At 40.3% G+C, this 24300-nt stretch overlaps 1 protein-coding gene across 1 annotated transcript in view; it reads left to right on the top strand.

The window, feature by feature from the left end:
- LOC132882575 (phospholipid-transporting ATPase ABCA1-like) overlaps positions 1 to 24300 on the top strand; it is a 340951-nt gene that overhangs the window by 194622 nt on the left and 122029 nt on the right. Inside the window, exons 23-30 of the mRNA XM_060915668.1 lie at positions 2479 to 2545; positions 2638 to 2840; positions 4202 to 4250; positions 5245 to 5352; positions 6534 to 6569; positions 18245 to 18384; positions 19980 to 20107; positions 20475 to 20573. Of these exons, the coding sequence (XP_060771651.1) occupies positions 2479 to 2545; positions 2638 to 2840; positions 4202 to 4250; positions 5245 to 5352; positions 6534 to 6569; positions 18245 to 18384; positions 19980 to 20107; positions 20475 to 20573 (830 nt within the window). The remainder of the gene's footprint in view (positions 1 to 2478; positions 2546 to 2637; positions 2841 to 4201; positions 4251 to 5244; positions 5353 to 6533; positions 6570 to 18244; positions 18385 to 19979; positions 20108 to 20474; positions 20574 to 24300) is intronic.

Genomic DNA, 24300 nt, shown 5'->3' with positions numbered 1-24300 from the left:
TCCCAGGGAGCACCATTAAATCCATTATAGCAACATGGAAAGAATATGTCACCACTACAAATCTGACAAGAGAAGGCCGTCCACCAAAACTCACAGACCGGGCAAGGAGAGCATTAATCAGAGATGCAACAAAGACACCAAAAATAACACTAAAGGAGCTGCAAAGATCCACAGCGGAGATGGGAGTATCTGTCCATAGGACCATTTTAAGCCGTACACGCCACAGAGTGGGGCTTTATGGAAGAGTGGCCAGAAAAAAAGCCGTTGCTTAAGAAAAGATGTTTGGAGTTAGTCTAACAGCATGTGGCAGACTCCCCAAACACATGGAAGAATATTCTCTGGTCAAATGACACTAAAATTTATCTTTATGGCCATCATGGGAAACACCATGTGTGGCGCAAACCCAACACCCTGAGAACACCATTCCTACAGTGAAGCATGGTGGTTGCAGTATCATGCTGTGGTGATATTTCTCATCTGCAGGGACAGGAAAGCTGGTCAGGACTGAAGGAAAGATGGATGGCATTAAATACAGGGCAATTCTGGAGGAAAACCTGTTTGAGTCAGCCAGAGGTTTGAGACAGGGATGAAGGTTCATGTTCCAGCAGGACAACGACCCTAAACATACTGCTAAAGCTACACTGGAGTGGTTTAACAGGAAACACTTACAGTAAGTGTCTTGCAATGGCTTAATCAAAGCCCAGACCTCAATCCAATTGAGAATCTGTGGCATAACTTGAAGATTGCTGTACATCAATGCAACCCATCTAACTTGAAGGAGTTGGAGCAGTTTTGCCTTGAGGAATGGGCAAAAATCCCAGTGGCTAGATGTGCTAAGCTAATAGAGACATACCCCAAGAGACTTGCAGCTGGAATTGCAGCAGAAGGTGGCTCTACAAAGTATTGATTTTGGGGGGTGAATACCTATGCACACTCCAGATTTCTGTTTTTTCATCTTAATTATTGTTTGTGTTACAATAAAACAACAATTTGCACCTTTAAAGTGGTAGGCATGTTGTGTAAGTCAAATGGTGATAACCCTCCAAAATCCATTTTAATTCCAGCTTGTAATGCCACAAAACAGGACAAACACCAAGGGGGATGAATACTTTTGCAAGACACTGTATCAATGTCTGTCATTGTCGATTGTCAACTACACTTCCTTGGACATTCCCTATGAAGACCCACAAAAGATCTGGTGTCAAAGTATGCTTTATTCTCTCCAACTCATGGGACCACATCAAGAGGAAGACCAAAGTTGCAATTCAACAAGTACCGTACGTATCTCAACTGATGTGTAATGAATATGAGATGAGTTCAGGAGAGATCAAGAATGCTGCTCAAGACCGTGTTGGTTTGAGAAGATTCACTAAGGCCGCTTGCTATTATTCACTCCAAGAATGATGCAACCGACAGACAGAGACCAATGAGAAATCCAGTGTCGATAATATAATAGACATGCTGATGCAAACATTGGACACAAATTTCTGAAAAAGCTCATCTGTGTGAGCAGAATATACAGATAAGGAAGAGAGAGGCTCATCCGCACTAAAGGACTAAAACATTGTTGAATCGCTCCCTTTATGTGGAGATGAAGTAAAGCTAAGTCCCATTGGTGCCACCACCAGCAGGTAGTCAAATGAAATTGTGGGTAATGTATGAAACCAGTAACCAAATGAAAATGGCGAAACATCCATCCATCCATTATCTATAGCGCTTATCCATCAGGGTCATGGGGAAACTGGAGTCAATCCCAGCTGACTTCACACAAGAGATAGGGTTCACCCTTGGTAGGTCACCAATCTATCACAGGGCTAAGACACCATTCACACTCACATTCACACCTATGGGCAGTTTAGAGTAGTCAGTTGACCTAATCCTCATGTCTTTGGACTATGGAAACTGGTGCACCCAGAGGAAACCCACACAGGCATGAGGGGAACATACAAACTCCACAAATAAATTAGGTTTAAACCCAGAACCTTCTTGCTATGAGGCAACAGTGCTAACCACTGCATCAAAAATCAAAAAAGGAATATTTTATAATTACTTTTTAGACATTGAACGTTTGGACTGTGTTGTAGTACAGCATTCATTACTTGCCAGCTTTGGGTGTATGTCTGAACTTGGAAAAGTTTCAAACGCACCAAACTTTTATTCAGTGAGAAAAAGTTGAGAACGAGACATGATTAATCATCAGAGGAAGCACCGTGATGTAGAGCATCTTATTATCCAAGTGTAATTAAGCACCAGGAAAATGGATTCCTATTGGCATTTTGTTGCTCCTGCATCATGACTAATGACCAACTTCCTTATTGATCACAAAATGGAGTTAAAGTCAATAATAAGAATAACGCAGAGAGCACTGACACACAGGTGACCTTGTCCTCAGAGAGAGAGAGAGAGAGAGAGAGAGAGAGACTCTCTGGTTCTAGATTTGGACTAATTCGTGTGTGTGTGTGTGTGTGTGTTGTATAGCCCAGTGATGCCTCCAGTTTAGATGAAGGGATTGGTTCAGCAAGCATCAGCACCATGGAACCTGCAGGTCAGAACACACACCTCTCTAAAACACACACACAAACTAAGAGAAAGTGCAGTACTAGCAAGTACTAACTCCCTCGCATTCTCTGTGGTCAGATGTAGCAGATGTCTCTTCTGTCATACGCTTGCACGTCCCGGAGGCAGAGTTCCTCGAGGTGATAGGTCAGGAGTTGGTGTATGTGTTGCCATATGCTAGCTCAAAAGATGGCAGCTTTGCCTCGCTTTTCAAAGAGCTTGATTTGGAGAGAGAGCAGCTGGGGATCAGTAGCTACGGGATCTCAGACACCAGCTTAGAGGAGGTGCACACACTCACACACAAATAGCTTCATAAATCTTACTGTGTATCTAGTATTCATAATGCATTGTGAATAATTAACAATTATTCTACAAAATTGCTATAAGCCATGTACAACGAGATTGAGTGGAATAATTGTTTTATTCTATCCACATTCACTGGATTTTGAGAAACAGCATTTTTATTTTGATTTTTTTTTCAAAATTGATTAATAAAACCTTCATACAAAACGTCTGACAAAATCATTTCCGCCTATGCGGACTTCGTAGTGGTTACTGTTGTTGTGTGTGAGTTTGAAATTTCAGACGCCCATAAAATCATAAATATGACAGGTGGTGCCACCATCTTGACAACTTTTATGCACACCCACCTGGGGAGCATTGTTTGTCAGTGTGATCGAAATCTGATCAATCCTGTAGGAGGTGTAGTGATTTTTATAAATTGTGGACAGACAGTGACAGATGACGGATGGACGACGCGTGATCGCATGAGAAAATAATAATAATAATAATAATAATAATAATCTGGCCTGGCCTGCAGCCAGATGAGCTAGAAACCTATCGATGGCTGCACGAATTGACTTTGGTGTTGTTTTTTTTTGTAGAAAGCGCCGTCTTGCTGTCGTGTCAAGGTATCGAATAGCTTTAGACATTTATTTAATTCTTCCTTTGACATTTCAGTTATCTAATTTTCAAAGTTCTTTGAACTTTTGAACCAGTCTAAAAAAAAATTCAACAAGTTTTAATGCTTAAAGATGAAGAATGTAAACAAACCAGCAAAATGACAGTAGCAATTTGTTTAAAATGCAATAATAATAACTCTTGAAAAATAAAAAAGAAGTTTTTCATGTCAAATACTTTTATTCCATATTTTGTTGTTTTTTTGTATTTTTCGTAGTTTTGTTTTCGAGTAGAGTTTTTATTTTGTCCTCAGTTAGTTCAGCAACAAGCTCCGCCATTTTGTTTTTCTCTACTCACAGTATATGAGCTGATAGCCTAGTTGTAGAGGAGCCAATCAGAGCATGCGACTGCTCATACCCAGTGAATGTGGATAGAATAATGCCATTTATAAATGAAAGTGACCTGATTTTGTCATTTAGTAAAAAACACTGAGAATGCATTGCATGGTATTATACAGAATATTAAAATGAAGTGACTTTTAAAAACTTTCAAAAAGTCTATAATCACCTTGCATAACCAGTATGCAAATCACTCTGTCTTTATAAACATTTATGAACAATGAATTGTTAATGTATAGTTCGACAACCTGTATGTGTACAGTATAACACTTTCTAAATAACAATAGAGATATTATACCTGATTTCAATTCTATATGTTTCAATATATTTATGACTTTGTTGTTTAGATATTTCTGAAAGTGGCAGAAGAGACAGGAGTTGATGTGGAAAGCAATGGTAATGAGTTACACTTAATGTTTATTTTTGCTATGAATTTGGCTTTAAGCTCAGAGATATTTTCTTCTGTGAGCTTAAAGTATGTAATCAACCAATGCAGTTGTTATTTAAGGAATAAAACACTTGGAGGCATTCTGATAAACCACAGTATCTTTCCAATAATTACATTTTTAATTAATTCAAGAATAGCCATACTTTCTATCAGTTTATAGTTACATTTAATGATGCCATAGAACTTAATAACTGTTAACAACTATGAACAATCATTCTGTCACCAAACTCTCCTTTTTTCTCAGTTTTGAAGTTAAAGATTGAAGATGTTAAAAAAGTTTGCTGTTACTGAATAACTGACTTACCTTAAAGCCAGCAATTCCCTCCAGCCAATGAGATTCGAGATTTCAACAACATTGTAATATAACTTAAAAATCTTTTCTAACAAATTCACATTTGAGTTGGGTTTTGTGTTAAATCCACTCTCAAAATATAGTAAACAATTTTGCTACTATGGGTCAAACTATTTGTGTTTCCATAAATATACTGTAAATTATGTCTGAATTAATTAATTAATTAAGCATGTTCTCCCCGTGTCCATGTGGGTTTCCTCCGGGTGCTCCGGTTTCCCCCACAGTCCAAAGACATGCAGGTTAGGTTAACTGGTGACTCTAAATTGACCGTAGGTGTGAATGTGAGTGTGAATGGTTGTCTGTGTCTATGTGTCAGCCCTGTGATGACCTGGCGACTTGTCCAGGGTGTACCCCGCCTTTCGCCCGTAGTCAGCTGGGATAGGCTCCAGCTTGCCTGCGACCCTGTAGAACAGGATAAAGTGGCTAGAGATAATGAGATGAGATGAGAATTTATTTTTTTAGCTGTGGATTGCTAAAACAGTTGAGATATAAACAGGAATGTTTTTCCCACGAACCTAACAAAATTATGATTCATGAACTGTGGTTATGCCGTGTATTAAACTCATCCATTTCTATGTTTGCGGGCTCAGGGAAGGGAGAGATTCTTCAGAGAGACTGGAAGAGAAGCTCTAAAGAGTCTAAATCACGTCGGATGAGTTGGGCCATGGAGCACAGAGACAGTACTGATTCTAAACAAGGTATACACAGACACACACACACACACACACACACACACACACACACATAACTAATACAATTAACAGTTATTCCACAAAATTGAGTTGTACATGAGCTGATAGTTGGCTATAAGCCATGTACGATGAGCTTGAGTGGAATAACTTTTATTATATCCACATTCACTGGATTTTGAGAAACTGAGTATTTTTATTTTGATTTTTTGCAAAGTCAATAAATAAAAACTTTATACAAAAGGTCTGACAAAATCATTTCCGCTTAGGCGGACTTCTTAAAAACCTATCGATGGCTGCACAAATTGACTTCAGTGTTGTTGTTTTTTGTCGAAAGGGCCATCTTGCTGTCATGCCGGTGTATCAAATAGCTTTAGACATTTATTTCAGTCTTCCTTGGACATTTCAGTTATGGAATTTTCCAACGTCTTTGAGCATTTGAACCAGTCTAAAAAGTTCAACAAATTTTAATGCTTAAAGATGAAGAATGTAAACAAACCGGCAAAATGACAGTAGCAATTTGTGAAAAATGCAATAATAATAATAATAATAATAATTCTTGAAAAATAAAAAAAGATATGTTCTTAACTTGGGCGGCACGGTAGTGTAGTGGTTAGCGCTGTCGCCTCACGGCAAGAAGGTCCGGGTTCAAGCCCCGTGGCTGGCGAGGGCCTTTCTGTGCGGAGTTTGCATGTTCTCCGCGTGGGTTTCCTCCAGGTGCTCCGGTTTCCCCCACAGTCCAAAGACATGCAGGTTAGGTTAACTGGTGACTCTAAATTGACCGTGAGTGTGAATGGTTGTCTGTGTGTCAGCCCTGTGATGACCTGGCGACTTGTCCAGGGTGTACCCCGCCTTTCGCCCGTAGTCAGCTGGGATAGGCTCCAGCTTGCCTGCGACCCTGTAGAACAGGATAAAGCGGCTAGAGATAATGAGATGAGATGTTCTTAACTTCAAATACTTTTGTTCCATATTTAGTTACTTTTCTGTTGCTTTATTGTGGTTTTGTTTTGGAGTAGAGTTTTTATTTCGTCCTCGGTTACTTCAGCAACACGCTTCACCATTTTGTTTTTCTCTACTGATGGTATATGAGCTGATAGCCTAATAGTACAGTAGCTAATCAGAGCATGTGATTGCTTATATCCAGTGAATGTGGATAGTAGAATAATCTCTCTCTCTCTCTGTTGGCACAGCAGAAAAGAAAGAAAGGTTCTCCAATCGAGTCGAAGGTACGTACTGTCAAGTTCCATGCTTTTCACTGTACATGTTCTTACATGACTTTATACGTGGAAAGGTGCTTGACAAACAAATGACACTAGTCAAAGATGATATTAAAAAGACTGAATGTGATATTCAAAAAGATATGTCCAAAAATCTTATAAATTATAATCACTATCTATGTAATTAAACTAAGAGCACATCAAGCCAACAAACAGCAATAAACACAGACAAACCCAGTCAACAGAGGATGTGGCATGTGGCTGTTAGTCCTCCAGCAGTCATACTGGTTCATACTGGTCCGTTGGGCTTGTTACTTCTTTTACTAGAAACCTACAGTGGTGCTTGAAAGTTTGTGAACCCTTTATAATTTTCTGTATTTCTGCATAAATATGACCTAAAACATCATCAGATTTTCACACAAGTCCTAAAAGTAGATAAAGAACCCAGTTAAACAAATGAGACAAAAATATTATACTTCTCATTTATTTATTGAGGAAAATGATCCAATATTATATATCAGTGAGTGGCAAAAGTATGTGAACCTTTGCTTTCAGTATCTGGTGTGACCCCCTTGTGCAGCAATAACTGCAACTAAATGTTTGCGGTAACTGTTGATCAGTCCTGCACACCGGCTTGGAGGAATTTTAGCCCATTCCTCCGAACAGAACAGCTTCAACTCTGAGATGTTGGTGGGTTTCCTCACATGAACTGCCCGCTTCAGGTCCTTCCACAACATTTCGATTGGATTAAGGTCAGGATTTTGACTTGGCCATTCCAAAACATTAACTTTATTCTTCTTTAACCATTCTTTGGTAGAACGACTTGTGTGCTTAGGGTTGTTGTCTTGCTGCATGACCCACCTTCTCTTGAGATTCAGTTCATGGACAGATGTCCTGACATTTTCCTTTAGAATTCGCTGGTATAATTCAGAATTCATTCTTCCATCAATGATGGCAAGCCGTCCTGGCCCAGATGCAGCAAAACAGGCCCAAACCATGATACTACCACCACCATGATTCACAGATGGGATAAGGTTCTTATGCTGGAATGCAGTGTTTTCCTTTCTCCAAACATAATGCTTCTCATTTAAACCAAAAAGTTCTATTTTGGTCTCATCCGTCCACAAAACATTTTTCCAATAGCCTTCTGGCTTGTCCACGTGATCTTTAGCAAACTGCAGATGAGCAGCAATGTTCTTTTTGGAGAGCAGTGGTTTTCTCCTTGCAACCCTGCCATGCACACCATTGTTGTTCAGTGTTCTCCTGATGATGGACTCATGAACATTAACATTAGCCAATGTGAGACAGTCCTTCAGTTGCTTAGAAGTTACCCTGGGGTCCTTTGTGACCCCACTGACTATTACATGCTTGCTCTTGGAGTGATCTTTGTTGGTCGACCACTCCTGGGGAGGGTAACATCTCATCTCATCTCATTATCTCTAGCCGCTTTATCCTTCTACAGGGTCGCAGGCAAGCTGGAGCCTATCCCAGCTGACTACGGGCGAAAGGCGGGGTACACCCTGGACAAGTCGCCAGGTCATCACAGGGCTGACACATAGACACAGACAACCATTCACACTCACATTCACACCTACGGTCAATTTTAGAGTCACCAGTTAACCTAACCTGCATGTCTTTGGACTGTGGGGGAAACCGGAGCACCCGGAGGAAACCCACGTGGACACGGGGAGAACATGCAAACTCCAGACAGAAAGGCCCTCGCCGGCCCTGGGGCTCGAACCCAGGACCTTCTTGCTGTGAGGCGACAGCGCTAACCACTATACCACCATGCCGCCCGGGAGGGTAACAATGGTCTTGAATTTCCTCCATTTGTACACAATCTGTCTGACTGTGGCTTGGTGGAGTCCAAACTCTTTAGAGATGGTTTTGTAACCTTTTCCAGCCTGATGAGCATCAACAACGTTTTTTCTGAGGTCCTCAGAAATCTCCTTTGTTCGTGCCATGATACACTTCCACAAACACGTGTTGTGAAGATCAGACTTTGATAGATCCCTGTTCTTTAAATAAAACAGAGTGCCCACTCACACCTGATTGTCATCCCATTGATTGAAAACACCTGACTCTAATTTCACCTTCAAATTAACTAATTAACTAATCTGCTAATCCTAGAGGTTTACATACTTTTGCCACTCACAGATATGTAATATTGGATCATTTTCCTCAATAAATAAATGACCAAGTATAATATTTTTGTCTCATTTGTTTAACTGGGTTCTCTTTATCTACTTTTAGGACTTGTGTGAAAACCTGATGATGTTTTAGGTCATGTTTATGCAGAAATATAGAAAATTCTAAAGGGTTCGCAAACTTTCAAGCACCACTGTATGAACCTGACTCACATTAAAAGTGTCTTTTTGATGGTGATTTTTGGTGTTTGAATGTGAATATTGGTGTTTGGTGTAAAGTGTTATTTGATGGTGGATGTTGGTGTTTGATGATGAATTTTGGTCATAGTGGTGAATGTAGTTGTGTGGTGGTGAATGTTGTTCAGTGCCAGATGTTGGTGTTTGACAATGAATGTTGTTTAGTGGTGAATGTTGTTTGGTTGTGCATGTTGGTGATTGGTGGTGAATGTTGTTTGGTGGTGTATGTAAGGTGTTTGATGCTGGATGTTAGTGTTTGATGCTGGATGTTGGCGTTTGATTATGACCGTTGTTTGCTGGTGAATGTTGATGATGGTAGTGAATGTTGTTTGGTCGTGTTATGTTGGTGTTTGATAATGAATATTGTTTGGTGCATGTTGGTGATTGATGGGAAATGTTGGTATTTGATGCTAGAGGTTGGTGTTTGATGCTGGAGGTTGGTGATTGGTGATGAGTTGTTTGGGGTGGATGTTGGTGTTTGATGCTGAATGTTGTTGTTAATTATTAAATATTGAATAAAGAAAGTCTTTGATGGTTGATTAAAATTGGTGCTTGGTTGTAAATGTTGGTGTTTCATGGTGATTTATGGTAAATGTCAGTGTATGATGATGAATGTTGCTGGTTGAGGGTTGGTGGTATTTGAGGAGATCTGTTTTGGTGAATAACCATGAATGTACAGTGGTATGCAAAAGTTTGGGCACCCCTGGTCAAAATTGCTGTTACTGTGAACAGTTAAGAAACTTGAAGATGAAATGATCTCCAAAAGGCATAAAGTTAAAGATGACTCATTCCCTTTATATTTTAAGCAAAAACATTTTTTTTTTATTTTCATCTTTTACATTTTCAAAATGACAAAAAAGGAAAAAGGCCTGAAGCAAAAGTTTGGGCACCCTGCATGGTTAGTACCTAGTAACACCCCCTTTGGAACACAGCTTGGAAACACTTTTTGTAGCCAGCTAATAATCTTTCAGTTCTTACCTGGGGGATTTTCACACATTCGTCCTTGCAAAAGGCTTCCAGTTCTACAAGTTTCTTGAGCTGTCTTGCATGCACTACTCTTTTGAGATCTATCCACAGATTTTCAATGATGTTTAGGTCAGGGGACTGTGAGGGCCCGGGCAAAACCTTCAGCTTGTGCCTCTTGAGGTATTCCATTGTAGATTTTGAGGTGTGTTTTGGATCATCGTCTTATTGTAGGACCCATCCTCTTTTTAACTTCAACTTTTTTACAGATGTGTGATGTTTGCTTCCAGAATTTGCTGGTATTTATTCGAATCCATGCTTCCTTCGACCAATGAAATGCGCCCTGTGCCACTGGCTGCAACACAACCCCAAAGCATGATCGATCCACACCCATGCTTCAGAGTTGGAGAGGTGTTCTTTTCCTGGAATTTGGCACCCTTTTTTTTCCAAACATACCTTTGCACATTGTGGCCAAAAAGTTCTATTTTGATTTCATTAGTCCACAGGACTTGTTTCCAAAATGCATCAGGCTTATTTAGATGTTCATTTGCAAACTTCAGACACTGAATTTTGTGGCTCGGACACAGGAAAGGTTTTCTTCTGATGTCTCTTCCATGAAGGTCATATTTGTTCAGGTGTCGCTGCATAGTAGAACAGTGCACCACCACCACTCCAGGGTCTGCTAAATCTTTTTGAAGGTCTTTTGCAGTCAAACAGGGGTTTTTATTTGCCTTTCTAGCAATCCAATGAGCAGTTCTTTCAGAAAGTTTTCCTCATCTTCCAGACCTCACCTTGATCTCCACTGTTTCTGTTAACACTCTGAGGTCCTGGGCCTGTCAGACACTCTGTGGCAGTCTGATAAACCTTGACATTTTTAAGTATTTCATCTAACTAAAAGCATCCATGCAAAAGTGACACACATGGTTATATTCTGGACGCCCTCAGCAATAATAATATGAGAGTAAAGTGAATGTAATGACATTTGTTTTTATTTAAATTAAGTGCAAACACAACCTTACAAAAAAACTATTTTCAGAGTCTTCAAACCTTGTAAAAAAAAACACACTATAAATGTATCTGCACAAGACTTTTGAAGTCTGAACCTTGTAAACATAGGTGTTGGCTATATAAAAGTAAGAACAGCATTCAGAAATGTTATGTAGTTTCAATACTAATTGTAGAAACTTCAGACTACCTATGTTTTATCCAAAGTCAGTTGCCCTTTCAAATGAATATCGATGAGGTAGGTGTAATTCACCTGTAATCCCCCCTGTCACTATCAATAGTCCATTTGTCAAAGACAAAGACCCTGGCCCCTGTACCTCCCTGCCCCCACACCTCTCTGCTTGGAAAGTTACTGCAAAGAAAAGAAGCCCTAAAAGCCAAAGCTACATTTCATAATCGTATGCATAGACTTATGCACGGACTATAATAAATCTAAAGTTAGCAATGAAGATAAACTATGACTATGCATGGCATGTTGACTTAGGTAACTAATTACTGTAAATCAGTAATCAGTAAATCAGTAAAACATAGTTTGGCAACAGAAAAATGTTTTCAAAACTTGACGAAAATAACACAGCACGTTTCGATCAACTAGTTCTTTCTCTTCAAAGAGCATCTCCTATCCTAACAACCCACTAACCATCTAACATGCACTCTCTTCTTCTTACTCTGATTTCCTCTGTTTTACTGTAGCTTGATTGTTTTTCTCAATTGTAAGTCGCTTTGGATAAAAGCGTCTGCTAAATGTAATGTAATGTAGTTCTCCCTATACACTAACTGAAAAAGCATGACAACAACTGCTAGTGAGACATCTTCCTTGCATTGGCCATTCCTCAAAGTTTCTCAGTTGGTATGGAAACAAGTGAACATATGCACTTGTTTATACCGGTGAAATGGGGCGTGTTCTCACCTCCCCTTGCTACACAATGAGTGAATGATGACACTGATGTTCCATGCGCTTAACATGTGAACAGCTGAAGGGTGTGTCATTAAGAGGCTGTTGCTGGCTGAAGAACTGAAATTCGTAAGAGTTGTTTTTATTCTCTTTACAAAGTGCTAAAGATAAAGTTTGTTTTAAAGAATTCCAAAAAAATTGGGACGCTGTGTAAACTGTAAATAAAAACAGAATGCGATAACTTGCAAATCATGGAAACCCGATATTTCATTGAAAATAGTACAAAGACAACATATCAAATGTTGAAACTGAGAAATTTTATTGGTTTTTGAAAAATATAGGCTCATTTTGAATTTGATGTCAGCAACACGTTTCAGAAAAGTTGGGACAGGGGCAAGAAAAGACTGAAAAAGTTGTGTAATGTTTAAAAAAAAACTAATTTGTTCAATTGGCAACAGGTCAGTAACATCATTGGGTATAAAAAGAGCATCCCAGAGAGGCGGAGTCTCTCAGAAGTAAAGATGGGGAGGGGTTCACTGCTCGGTGAAAGACTGCGTGGGCAAACAGTGCAACAATTTAAGAATAACGTTCCTCAATATTAACGTTCCTCCTGTAAAGAATTTGTGGATCACATCATCTATGGTCCATAATATCATTAAAAGATTCAGAGAATCTGGAGAAATCTCTGTATGCAAGAGACAAGGCTGAAAACTGACATTGGATGCCTTTGAGCTTCAGTCCCTCAGGAGACACTGTATTACAGTAAAAGCAGACACATGTCTGTAGTGGAAATCACTGTATGGGCTCAGAACACTTCAGAAAACCATCGTCTGTGAAAACAGTTCATTACTGCATCCACAAATGCAAGTTAAAGCCAGATATAAACAATATCCAGAAACACCGCCACCTTCTCTGGGCCCGAGCTCTTTTACGATGGACTGAGGTGAAGTGGAAAACTGTCCTGAGGTCTGATGAATCAAAAGTAGAAATTCTTTCTAGAAATCATGGACACCGCATCCTCCAGGCTAAAGAGGAGAGAGACCATCCGGCTTGTTATCAGTGCACAGTTCAAAAGCTAGCATCTGTGATGGTATGAGGGTGCATTAGTGCACATGACATGGGGAGCTTGTACATCTGGAAAGGCATCATTAATGCTGAATGATATAAACATGTCTCAGAGCAATATGCTGCCATCCAGACAAAATCTTTTTCAGGGAAGGCCTTCCTTCTTTCAGCAAGCCAATGCCAAACTGCTTTCTGCATATATTAAAACTGCATGGCTCCGTAGTAAAAGAGTCCAAGTGCTAAACTGGCCTGCCTGCAGTCCAGACCTGTCTCCTATTTAAAACATTTGGTGCATTATGAAGCGCAAAATATGACAAAGGAGACCCTGAACTGTTGAGCAACTAAAATTGTATATCAGGCAAAAATGGGGCAACATTTCTCTTTCAAAACTACAGCAATCTGTCTCGTCATTTCCCAAACATTTACAGAGTGTTGTTAAAAGTAGAGGTGATGCGACACAGTAGTAAACACACCCCTGTTCCAACTTTTCTGAAACGTGTTGCTGACATCAAATTCAAAATGAGCATATATTTAAAAAAAAACAATAAAATTTCTGAGTTTCAACATTTGATATGGTGTCTTTGTACTATTTGCAAATTGTTGCATTGTGTTTTTATTTACAGTTTACACAGCGTCCCAACTTTTTTGGAAGTGGGGTTGTGTGTGTGCATGTGTATATATATATATATATATATATATATATATATACATATATATATATATATATATATATATATATATATATATATATACACACTAGTGCATCTCAAAAAATAAGAATACCATGAAAAAGTTCCTTTTTTTTCATAATTTAATTCAAAAAGGTAAACTTTCATATATTCTATATTCATTACATGTCAAGTGAAATATTTAAAGCCTTTTTTGTTTTAATTTTGATGATTATGGCTTATAGCTCATGAAAATCAGAAATCCAGTATCTCAAATTATTAGAATATTCCCTAAGATCAATCAAAAAAAGGATTTACAATACAGAAATGTCCAACTTCTGAAAAGTATATTCATTTACGGTATACACTCAATACTTGGTTGGGGCTTCTTTACCATGAATTACTGTATCAGTGCAGTGTGGCATGGAGGTGATCAGTCTGTGGCACTGCTGAGGTGTTATTGAAGCCCAGGTTGCTTTGATAGTGGCCTTCAGCGTATCTGTATTTTTGGGTCGGGTGTTTCTCATCTTCCTCTTGACAATACCCCATAGATTCTCTATGGGGTTCAGGTCAGGCAAGTTGGCTGGCCAATCAAACACAGTAATATCATGGTCAGCAAACCATTTGGTAGTAGTTTTGGCACTGTGGGTAGGTGCTAAGTCCTGCTGGAAAAGGAAATCAGCATCTCCAAAAAGCTCATCAGCAGATGGAAGCATGAAGTGCTCTAAAATCTCCTGGTAGATGGCTGTGTTGACTTTGGACTTGAGAAAATACAGTGGACCAACAACCAGCAGATGACATGGCACTCCAAATCATCACAGACTGTGGAAACTTCACACTGGGCTTCAAACACCTTGGATTCTGTGCCTCTCCACTCTTCCTCCAGACTCTAGAACCGTGATTTCCAAATTAAATGCAAAATGTACTTTCATCTGAAAAGAGGACTTTGGACCACTGAGCAACAGTCCATTTCTTTCTCTCCTTAGCCCAGATAAGACACTTCTGACATTGTCTCTGGCTCAGGAGTAGCTTGATATTAGGAATGCAAAAGTTGTATCCCCTTTCTTGAAGATGTCTGTTCGTGATGGGTCTTGATACACTGACACCAGCCTCAGTCCACTCCTTGCGAAGCTCTCCCAAGTTCTTGAATCAACTTTTCTTGACAATCCTCTCAAGACTGCAGCCATCCCTGTTGCTTGTGCACCTTTTCCAGCCACCCTTTTCAGCAATGACCTTTTGTGGCTTACCCTCCTTGTGGAGGGCATCAGTGATCATCTTCTGGACAACAGTCAAGTCAGCAATCTTCCCCATGATTGTGGTTGTGTGTACTGAACTAGACCGAGAGATACACTGACTACGTTTACATGCACGTCCAAATCGAGCTGCTGTTGGTAATCGAGCAAAGGGTCCCAGCAGGGGTGCCAGAGAAATCCAATCCTACATGCACAAGTGAAATCGGGCTATTGTGCAAGGTGCATTGTGCACCCGAGCCACACGTGGCGCTACACGCCCCATCGTGTTGGTACACTTCCGGTTGTCGTCATGAAGAAGAGCTTAATAGTGTTGCCAGATACTGCTGACGTTTTCCAGCCCAAAACATGTTCAAATCCGCTAAAATGCACTTAAAACCCCCAATCTGGCAACACTAGCAGTTCCGTGTTCAAGCTGTTCGGCTTGCTCTAACAGACTGTATGGCTACAAACTGTCCGGCGCAGACCACTGTTTTGTAAGACAACTTATTTTGCACAATAATATTTTTCTCGTCTCGTCTCATCTCGTCTCGTCTTCTTCCGCTTATCCAGGACCGGGTCGCGGAGGCAGCAGTCTAAGCATGGAAGCCCAAACTTCCCTTTCCCCAGACACCTCGGCCAGCTCCTCGGGAAGAACACCGAGGCGTTCCCAGGCCAGCCGAGAGACATAGTCCCTCCAGCGTGTCCTGGGTCTTCCCCGGGGCCTCCTCCCGGGGGGACATGCCTGGAACACCTCCCCAGGGAGGCGTCCAGGAGGCATCCGAAAAAGATGCCCGAGCCACCTCAGCTGGTTCCTCTCGATGTGGAGGAGCAGCGGCTCTACTCCGAGCTCCTCCCGAGTGACTGTGCTTCTCACCCTATCTCTAAGGGAGCGCCCAGCCACCCTGCGAAGGAAACTCATTTCAGCCGCTTGTATCCGCGATCTTTTTCTTTCTGTCATTACCCAAAGCTCATGACCATAGGTGAGAGTCGGAACGTAGATCGACCGGTAAATTGAGAGCTTCGCCTTTTGGCTCAGCTCCTTCTTCACCACGACGGACCGGTAAAGCGACCGCATCACTGCGGAGGCTGCACCGATCCGCCTGTCGATCTCACGCTCCATCCTTCCCTCACTCGTGAACAAGATCCCGAGATACTTAAACTCCTCCACTTGAGGCAGGACTTCTCCACCAACCTGGAGAGGGCAAGCCACCCTTTTCCGGTCGAGAACCATGGCCTCGGACTTGGAGGTGCTGATTCTCATCCCAGCCGCTTCACACTCGACTGCAAACCGCCCCAGTACATGCTGAAGGTCCTGGTTTGAAGAAGCCAACAGGACAACATCATCCGCAAAAAGCAGAGATGAAATCCTGTGGTTCCCAAACAGGATTCCTTCCGGCCCCTGGCTGCGCCTAGAAATTCTGTCCATAAAAATTATGAACAGAACCGGTGACAAAGGGCAGCCCTGACGGAGTCCAACATGCACTGGGAACAGGTCTGACTTACTGCCGGCAATGCGAACCAGACTCCTGCTCCGTTCGTACAGGGACCGGACAGCCCTTAGCAAAGAGCCCCGAACCCCATACTCCCGAAGCACCCCCCACAGAATACCACGGGGGACACGGTCGAATGCCTTCTCCAGATCCACAAAGCACATGTGGACTGGTTGGGCAAACTCCCATGAACCCTCGAGCACCCTATGAAGGGTATAGAGCTGGTCCAGTGTTCCGCGACCAGGACGAAAACCGCATTGTTCCTCCTGGATCCGAGGTTCGACTATCGGTCGAATTATATTTTTCTAAAGTCCATTTTTTGCTTACAAAAAAATATTTTTTTTTGCTTACAATTTAAGTTGTCTTAATAAACACACAGTTCAGTTGTTTTGTTTTTATTGACATTCTTCAGATGTTGGACATATATACACACACACAAATACAATGACTTGTTTATGTACACAATTCACAGCTATGCAACAGCTGTACAGATGTATTTGGTGATACAGTAAGTGAGTTAAATTTTAACAGTGCAAACAATGCCACAAAAAGAAAAGATTCATGCCGTTGTCATGATTCGTTGTCATGCCGACCGAGGCTGTTGTGTTTCCCGCTTGTGGTCTCGTCACTCGTCACTTCCGGAAGTAGCTCGACAGCTAGCTCGATAGGGTATACATGCACAAAGTAGCTCGGCAGAAATCGCATAAACTAGGTCGTGTAGCTCGATTCCGAGAAATCAAGTTCGGTTCAATTTCAGCCGAATTAAGGTGTATACATGGCATTTTGAACTTCGATTTCAGTCGAGCAACGGCAGAAATTCGATTCTCTCTATGTGCATGTAAACTTAGTGACTGTGTTCATACTGTTTTACTCAAACTCAATGAAATATTCTAATATTTTGAGATGGGTTTTTTTATGTTTTTGTACTGTATGCCATACTGATTAAAATTAAAATAGAAAAATGCTTGAAACGTTTTAGTTTGTGTAATGAGTCTATAATATATAACATTTTCACTTTCTTAAATAACTGATGGAAAATATTGAACTTTTTCACAATATTCAAATTTTTTGAGATGCACTAGTGTGTGTATATATATATATATATATATATATATATATATATATATATATATTTGAAAACTAGAAGATTCAAGGTTTCTAGTAATGTCACTTGAATGTTTCTAGCACAAAAACTCGCGGAGCTTTAGATACGTGTTTACTAACAGTCCTAAAAGTCCCCTGTGAGGGGTCGGCGACCTGAGTGTGTTAACTGCCATTTCTTTATAACATTACAATCTGAGGAAACAGCTACCTGAAAACACTTTGCTACATTGCTTTGTGAGCATCAATTACTTTATTATCCAGAATGCGAGGGAGTTGCTTAGAGGAGCCCATGGCTGTTGATTTTAGGGACAAGTTTGAGGAGTCAGAGAATTTATACAGTTTTGAAATCTGCATCATCTGACCTTTCCTAAAGAAGAATTTGAACAAGCCACAGCTCAATAAGCTAATTAAGGTCTGGGACCTTGGGAAAAGTTACCTGAGAACTCAGATGTATTGGGGTACCCAAACTTTCGTATGGTGTTCCTTTTCTTTTTTCACTCTCCAATTGTACAAAACAAAAATAATACACAAATCTTGCAGAAAACACTGAAAAGAAATGTCGTCTTTACCTTTCTGCCTTTTGGTGATCAGTTCATCTTCTGCTCCCTTAACTATTCACAGTAACAGACATTTTCAGTAAGGGTGCCCAAACTTTTGCATGACACTGTATATGTTGGTATATTCTGAACCTTACATTTTCTAATATAAATTCATTTAAATGAAATTTCATTTATATATTTTAAAAGTAGTTGTGTGATAGAGGTTTGTGTTTGATGATGAATATTAAATAATATGAAAAGTTGAAGTATCAATTTATAACAAATGTCATATGTCAACGCCAAATGTGCAAATTTTATGTATAGTATGTGTGTATTTAGATGGTCAGCGGCCTGCGTGTGTGAATGGCAAAGGTTCATATGTTATCACCGGCTGGCCTCTGATCAGGCATCAGTTCCTGGCGTTGTTTATAAAGCGGTTTCACCACGCAAGAAGAAGCAGAAAAGGAATCATTGCTCAGGTAACATGCACAATAAAAGCATGCAACCAAATCATTACATTTTGCCATGTATAGCTTTCGTCCTTGGATTGTCTCGCCGGAAAGATGTTCCATTGTCCTTTTCCATTTGTTTTACTGCCATTTTTTAAATCTTTTGTTGTAATTAATCAACCTCAGACTGAGAAGCTCGTCACACATTATCATGACCATGGATCAGCTGAGAAGAATGAAAGAGAAATATTTGGAAACGGAGGGAGGGAGTATTATACACAGGAAGGGAGAATGATGGAGTGAGAAGAGAAGAGAGAAATTAATGATGGGTGGATGGTGGATGTGACATCAACAGTGGTTGAAAGTGGTTAATCAAGGCCTTTTTACAACAGAGCCAAAACAAACAACCCTGCCACAAGGAGTGAGGAAAAGAGAGAGGGAGAGAGAATTAGGCTGCTTCAGAGACAAAGAAAGAGAGACAGCAAGCAATTTAAAGCATACGCTTGTGTGTTTCCATACCCAAGGCCATTTGGACTGAGATTTCAGCACATTCAGTTGAATGTAAAAGCTGGTTTCAAAGATCAATGTGGTCCAGAGAACCACTCTTGTCAAGCTTAAAAGGGCATAGAATATCTCCTAAATATATACATAGTGACTGCAACTCAAAAACCGAAAGCAAGCAGCTTTGACCAAAATCATTACCCAAAATTACTAAAATAAACAGTGGCTTGGTGATCGCCATCTCACAACCTTACAGTCCTGAGCTCAGATTACTGTCTGTGCAGAGATTTACATCGTCATCTCATCATCTCTAGCCACTTTATCCTGTTCTACAGGGTCGCAAGCAAGCTGGAGCCTATCCCAGCTGACTACGGGCAAAAGGCGGGGTACACCCTGGACAAGTCGCCATGTCATCACAGGGCTGACACAGACAACCATTCACACCTACGGTCAATTTAGAGTCACCAGTTAACCTAACCTGCATGTCTTTGGACTGTGGGGGAAACCGGCGCAAACCCACGTGGACACGGGGATCGAACCTGGACCCTCTTGCTGTGAGGCGACAGCGCTAACCACTACACCACCATGCCGCCATGTCTTCTCATCATGTCCATGTAAATTTCATCCTGGTTCTCTAGTTTCCTCCAACATCCCCGAAACATGCCAGTAGTTTGATTGGCTAGTGATATGGACTGGTATGCTACCCAGGGTGCATTCCTGTCTTCCATCAAGTGTTCCTGGGATAGGCTCTGGATCCTCCCTGCAACCTCAACCAGGAAAACATGGTTCATCAGGAAGAAAGAATGAATTAATTACTTAAATAATCGGACATTTCTTTGCATTTTTTTCTTAGCTAAATGATAAAACTATCCAGGCCGTATGGTAAAAATAAAAAACCCTTCAGAGAAAGAAAAAGGAAGAGAAAGAGAAGGAGGGAGGGAGGGAGAGAGCCCATTCGTGTGTGTGTGTGTGTGTGCTCTGATCCAAAAGTCTGTATGGCATCGTTAATGAAATGCTGACATCCTGAAACACACAAACAGTTCTTTTACAGCCTGCCAGCTCTCTGTGTACCTCTAATTAAAGGACAACTGTCTGAACCCTGTGTATGTGGGTGTTTCCATTAGGTGGTGCTCCCAGCGCTGTTTGTGTGTCTCTCTCTGATTTTCTCTCTGATTGTCCCACCATTTGTGGAGTACCCCAGTCTGGAACTGCAACCCTGGATGTATGGAAAACCACAGAACACTTTCTACAGGTACACTTTCTTACACACACACACACACACACACACACACACACAAGAATGAACATTTTAAAGCTAAAGGTTTACAAAAATCTCCTGTGTGAGTGAGTACTGCAGAAGTTTTGAAGTCTAACCCTTGCAGCTGACTTGGGCAATATTTACTCAATCTGGCCTCTTCAGAGAGACTGATAGTCAAAGCAAGCTGTGTATAAGGGTTTTATTGCGATATTTGTCAAGTCTGTTGCTCCGTCTGTAAGGTAAAAGTGTCTGTGTGTGCAAAAGAGAGAGCATCAGATACTGGTGAGATTAGCAGTATAGAACACTGATTAGTTTGACTCTAATGAAAGCCCTGATTCAGCTGCATGTGTATGTGTTCTAGTGCTGACAGGATGGATGTGGACGAGGCGGTGAGGGTAACACGTGCTCTCCTTTCTGAACCAGGCTTTGGCACCCGCTGTATGGATGGCAACCCTATACCGTGAGTTCTGCAACACTGTGTGTATGAGTGCATTTGGTGTGGCTGTGCCAAAGGGTTTACGAAAGGTGTCTCTGTGCAAGAGTTTCCCATTAAAGAGAATGTCATGGCAATGCTTCATTTTTAATTGTGTAATTTGTTGAATATTATTTGATTAACAATGCGTAGTGTTGGTGCCTCAGAGCTTCAGGTTTAATCCTGAGGTCTGGGTACGTCCTGGCCATGTTCTCCTTGCATCATAAGTGGATTGGCTACTCTAAATTGCCTCGAAATCTGAGTATGTGCGCTTGGGACCCATCCAAGCTCTAATACCAGATTATACCTGGTGCTTCCAGGATTTTCCCAGGATCCACCATGATCCCTTTCATCCATTCATTTAGTTAAAGAGGAACTGAAGTAATTTTTAAACTTGCTTTATTTCTTAATTAACGTGTTATTCAATTACGCTTTCGGTTTTAGTAACCTTATATCATGACTTGTATTGGCAACTAATTGCAATTAAATATTATACTTATCGGCCTATTCGGTTTTTAGCCATGTTGAATTTAGTTTGTTTGGTCCACGGCAGGCGTCGCTTATCCGCGCGATCTTCATGAGACTTGTGCGAGACTTCGAAACGTGAAGTGTCAGCCAGGTGTCAGTGCCGCCTGTTTTCCAAATGAAATATTGCACAAAAACGAGTTTAAATGACGATTACTGCCTACTTTTTTCAAACTTTCCTGATTGCTATCAAAACAAACAAAACTTCCGGCTTGATTACGTCAGCATTCGAAGGAGGGTGCGATGTCTTTTGACAATGTTGGCAGATGTCGGTCACTTTGTTTTCCACTGTATGTTTTACTTCTGTCCTACGATGTCTCGCACAGGTCTCAACAAATCTCATTTACGGCCATTGCTTTGACATATGGACTGATATATTACATAGCATATTTCAAACACTCATAACTTGCTATAGCAGTGACAAAATAGCTATCAAAAAAGCATTCCTATATTTAATAAAATGAGAACAATAGAATTTTGATCATAAAAAAAATTGCCTTCAGTTCTCCTTTAAATCAGACTCAGTGTTCATATTAGTACCTGACACAGGGCTGTATATAGGCCTACTAAGCTGTTTTTGCCCATTTTTAGCTGTAATAATGCTGTATTCTACACACACACACACACACACACACACACACACACACACACAAAAGAACCCTGGCAAAACAAGTAATGGTCAAACTAGCAAGTCACAATTTCTCGCGCTCACATATGTTTTTCAGGATAGATTAAAAAAAAGAGGAAAGTTGTCACAAAAAAGGGTGACATAAAATTAAATTATGTTTAATTACATATTTCATTCAATGTGCTGAACTTTGTGCTAAATATTTTCAGTATGCAATTAGCAGCAGACACTTTTAAGTGTCATTTTGTCCATACACCCACAAAACAGGTGTTCAAAATCAAATCACTTGAACCTAAGATAATACTAAAGTGGGACACCAAGTTTCATCAAAATCCATTCACTGCTTTTTGAGTTACGTTGGGAACAGGCAAAAAAAAATCCTGGATCAACAAACATATCTGGATCTTGGATCTATATACATATCCAGATTTGCATCAAAATCTAATCAATAGAGGCTTTGCACCATCATGTGACCCCATAGCAACGGTATCTACGCCGCCATGACAGGAGGCACATTTGTAGTGCTTCATTCAGATAAGTTAGTTGTTATTGATCAATATGGGAAGGTTTTGCTGTGTTTTTGGATGTACAAATCATTTTGAATGAAACAAAGACATCAGATTTTTTTTAAATTTACCAAAAGTTATTCATCATCGGGGGAAAAATAGAGAAATCTCTAAACGTAGAAGGAAAAAATTGGAAGAAAACCATTCAGTGGGACTCTGTGTCAAACGGAGAGGTCAAAAACCCTATGGTTTGCTCACTTCATTTCCACTAAGGTAAGAATTCATAATAATAATAATAATTTCACAACTGCAGCATGGTGCTCATTCTTATACAGTGAAGTGAACATGAGTGTCAACACAGTGGCTCTGCACAGCCTCACCTTCACCGAGACTCAAAAAGTACATTTACATTTGGGGATCCTTCAGAGCATGTTGTGCGCATGCTTGGGTCCCAGTCGTTATGGGAAACACCTGATGCTGATTTGAGTGCAATCTGCACGCGCATATAAGGACACAGAGGCTTTATGAAGTATCATCATTATCACTGTCAAGTTTGTCTCTAGCCATGTTTATGACTCTGCTTTCGGTTTTGTTTGTGTTTTATTTTTGTAAATATCATGCCTGCCAATACAATCTTCCTGCACTTAGACCTGTCTACCACTGCATACCTGACACAATACTTGTAAAGTCTCTGAAAACAGTGTCCTTATATGCACATACTGATTGTGCTCAAATCAGCATCAGGTGTTTCCCATAATGACTGGGCCCCAAGAGCACGCACAACGCGCTCTGAAGTACCCCCGAATGTAAATACACTTTTTAAGTCTCAGTGAAGGTTAGGCTGTGCCAAGCCACTGTGTTGATGCTCATGTTCCCTGGATAAGAATGAGCACCTTACTGCAGTTGTGAAATTATTATTATTATTTATTTTAATTCTTACCTTCGTGGAAATGAAGTGACCATACAATCGGGTTTTTGATCTCTCCGTTTGACACCAAGTCCTGCTGAATGTTTTTTTCCCCATTTTTCCCTTCTATGTTTTGAAATCTCTCTAGTTTTTTCCCCTGATAATGAATTACTTTTGGTAAATTTTAAAATCTGCTGTCTTTGTTTCATTCAAAATGATTTGCACATCCAAAAATGCAGCAAAACCTTCCCATACTGATCAATAACAACTAACTCATCTGAATGAAGCACTACAAGCTGCCTCCTGTCTTGGCGGCATAGATACCGTTTCTATGGGGTCACGTAATGGTGCAAAGCCTCTATTGTTCCTTGGCCCATGGCTCACTTTTCCTAAAAATTCCATCAAGATCCATTCACTACCTTTTGAGTTACATTGAGAACAAACAAACAAAAAATCCTGGATCGGCATACATATTCGGATTTGCATCAAAATCTAATCAATTGTTCCTTGGCCCATGGCTTACCTTTCCTTCAAATTTCATCAAAATCCATTCACTACTTTTTGAGTTACATTGGGAACAGGCAAGCAAACAGAGGCAAAAACATAATCTCCTCCAACAAAGTTGGAGGAGGTAATTAGTGTCAAATGTGTTACTTAAATCTTTATAAGCAGTTTTGTCAGGTGCATGGTTTTCCCACAAAAATGGAAATGGCTCCAATGACCACCTCTGACCAGAAGAAAAGTGAAATGCAATTTAATCACACACGTTTATGAATGAATTAACTGCCTTGATCTGCATCTTTTTTTTCTTTTTTTTTACATTAAACCAGTCAGTAATAAAATGGGACATTAGGCTTATTAATGTTTTAATATTAATTGTATTATAGTTTTATTATAGTCTGTATGCTTGGCTTATGAGACTTTATTTTTGAAAAAAATTTATTGTCTTCTTCAATGATCTTCCATGTTCTTTTAAGTACCAACCTTTTTAACAGCTCTGACCTATTCCACCTCTTTACAGTGGCTTTTTGACCAAATTTTGCGATTTACATAGACTGCCTGTCGTAGGTAGTTCCAGGTTCACTCTGCGTGATGACCTACAATGTTAGTAGCTTTAGCTTGATGTACATACAGTACATCAATCCTTTT

Source organism: Neoarius graeffei, chromosome 3 (assembly GCF_027579695.1).
Source record: "Neoarius graeffei isolate fNeoGra1 chromosome 3, fNeoGra1.pri, whole genome shotgun sequence".
NCBI lineage: Eukaryota > Metazoa > Chordata > Actinopteri > Siluriformes > Ariidae > Neoarius > Neoarius graeffei.
This window is presented reverse-complemented; position numbering and strand designations above follow the sequence as displayed.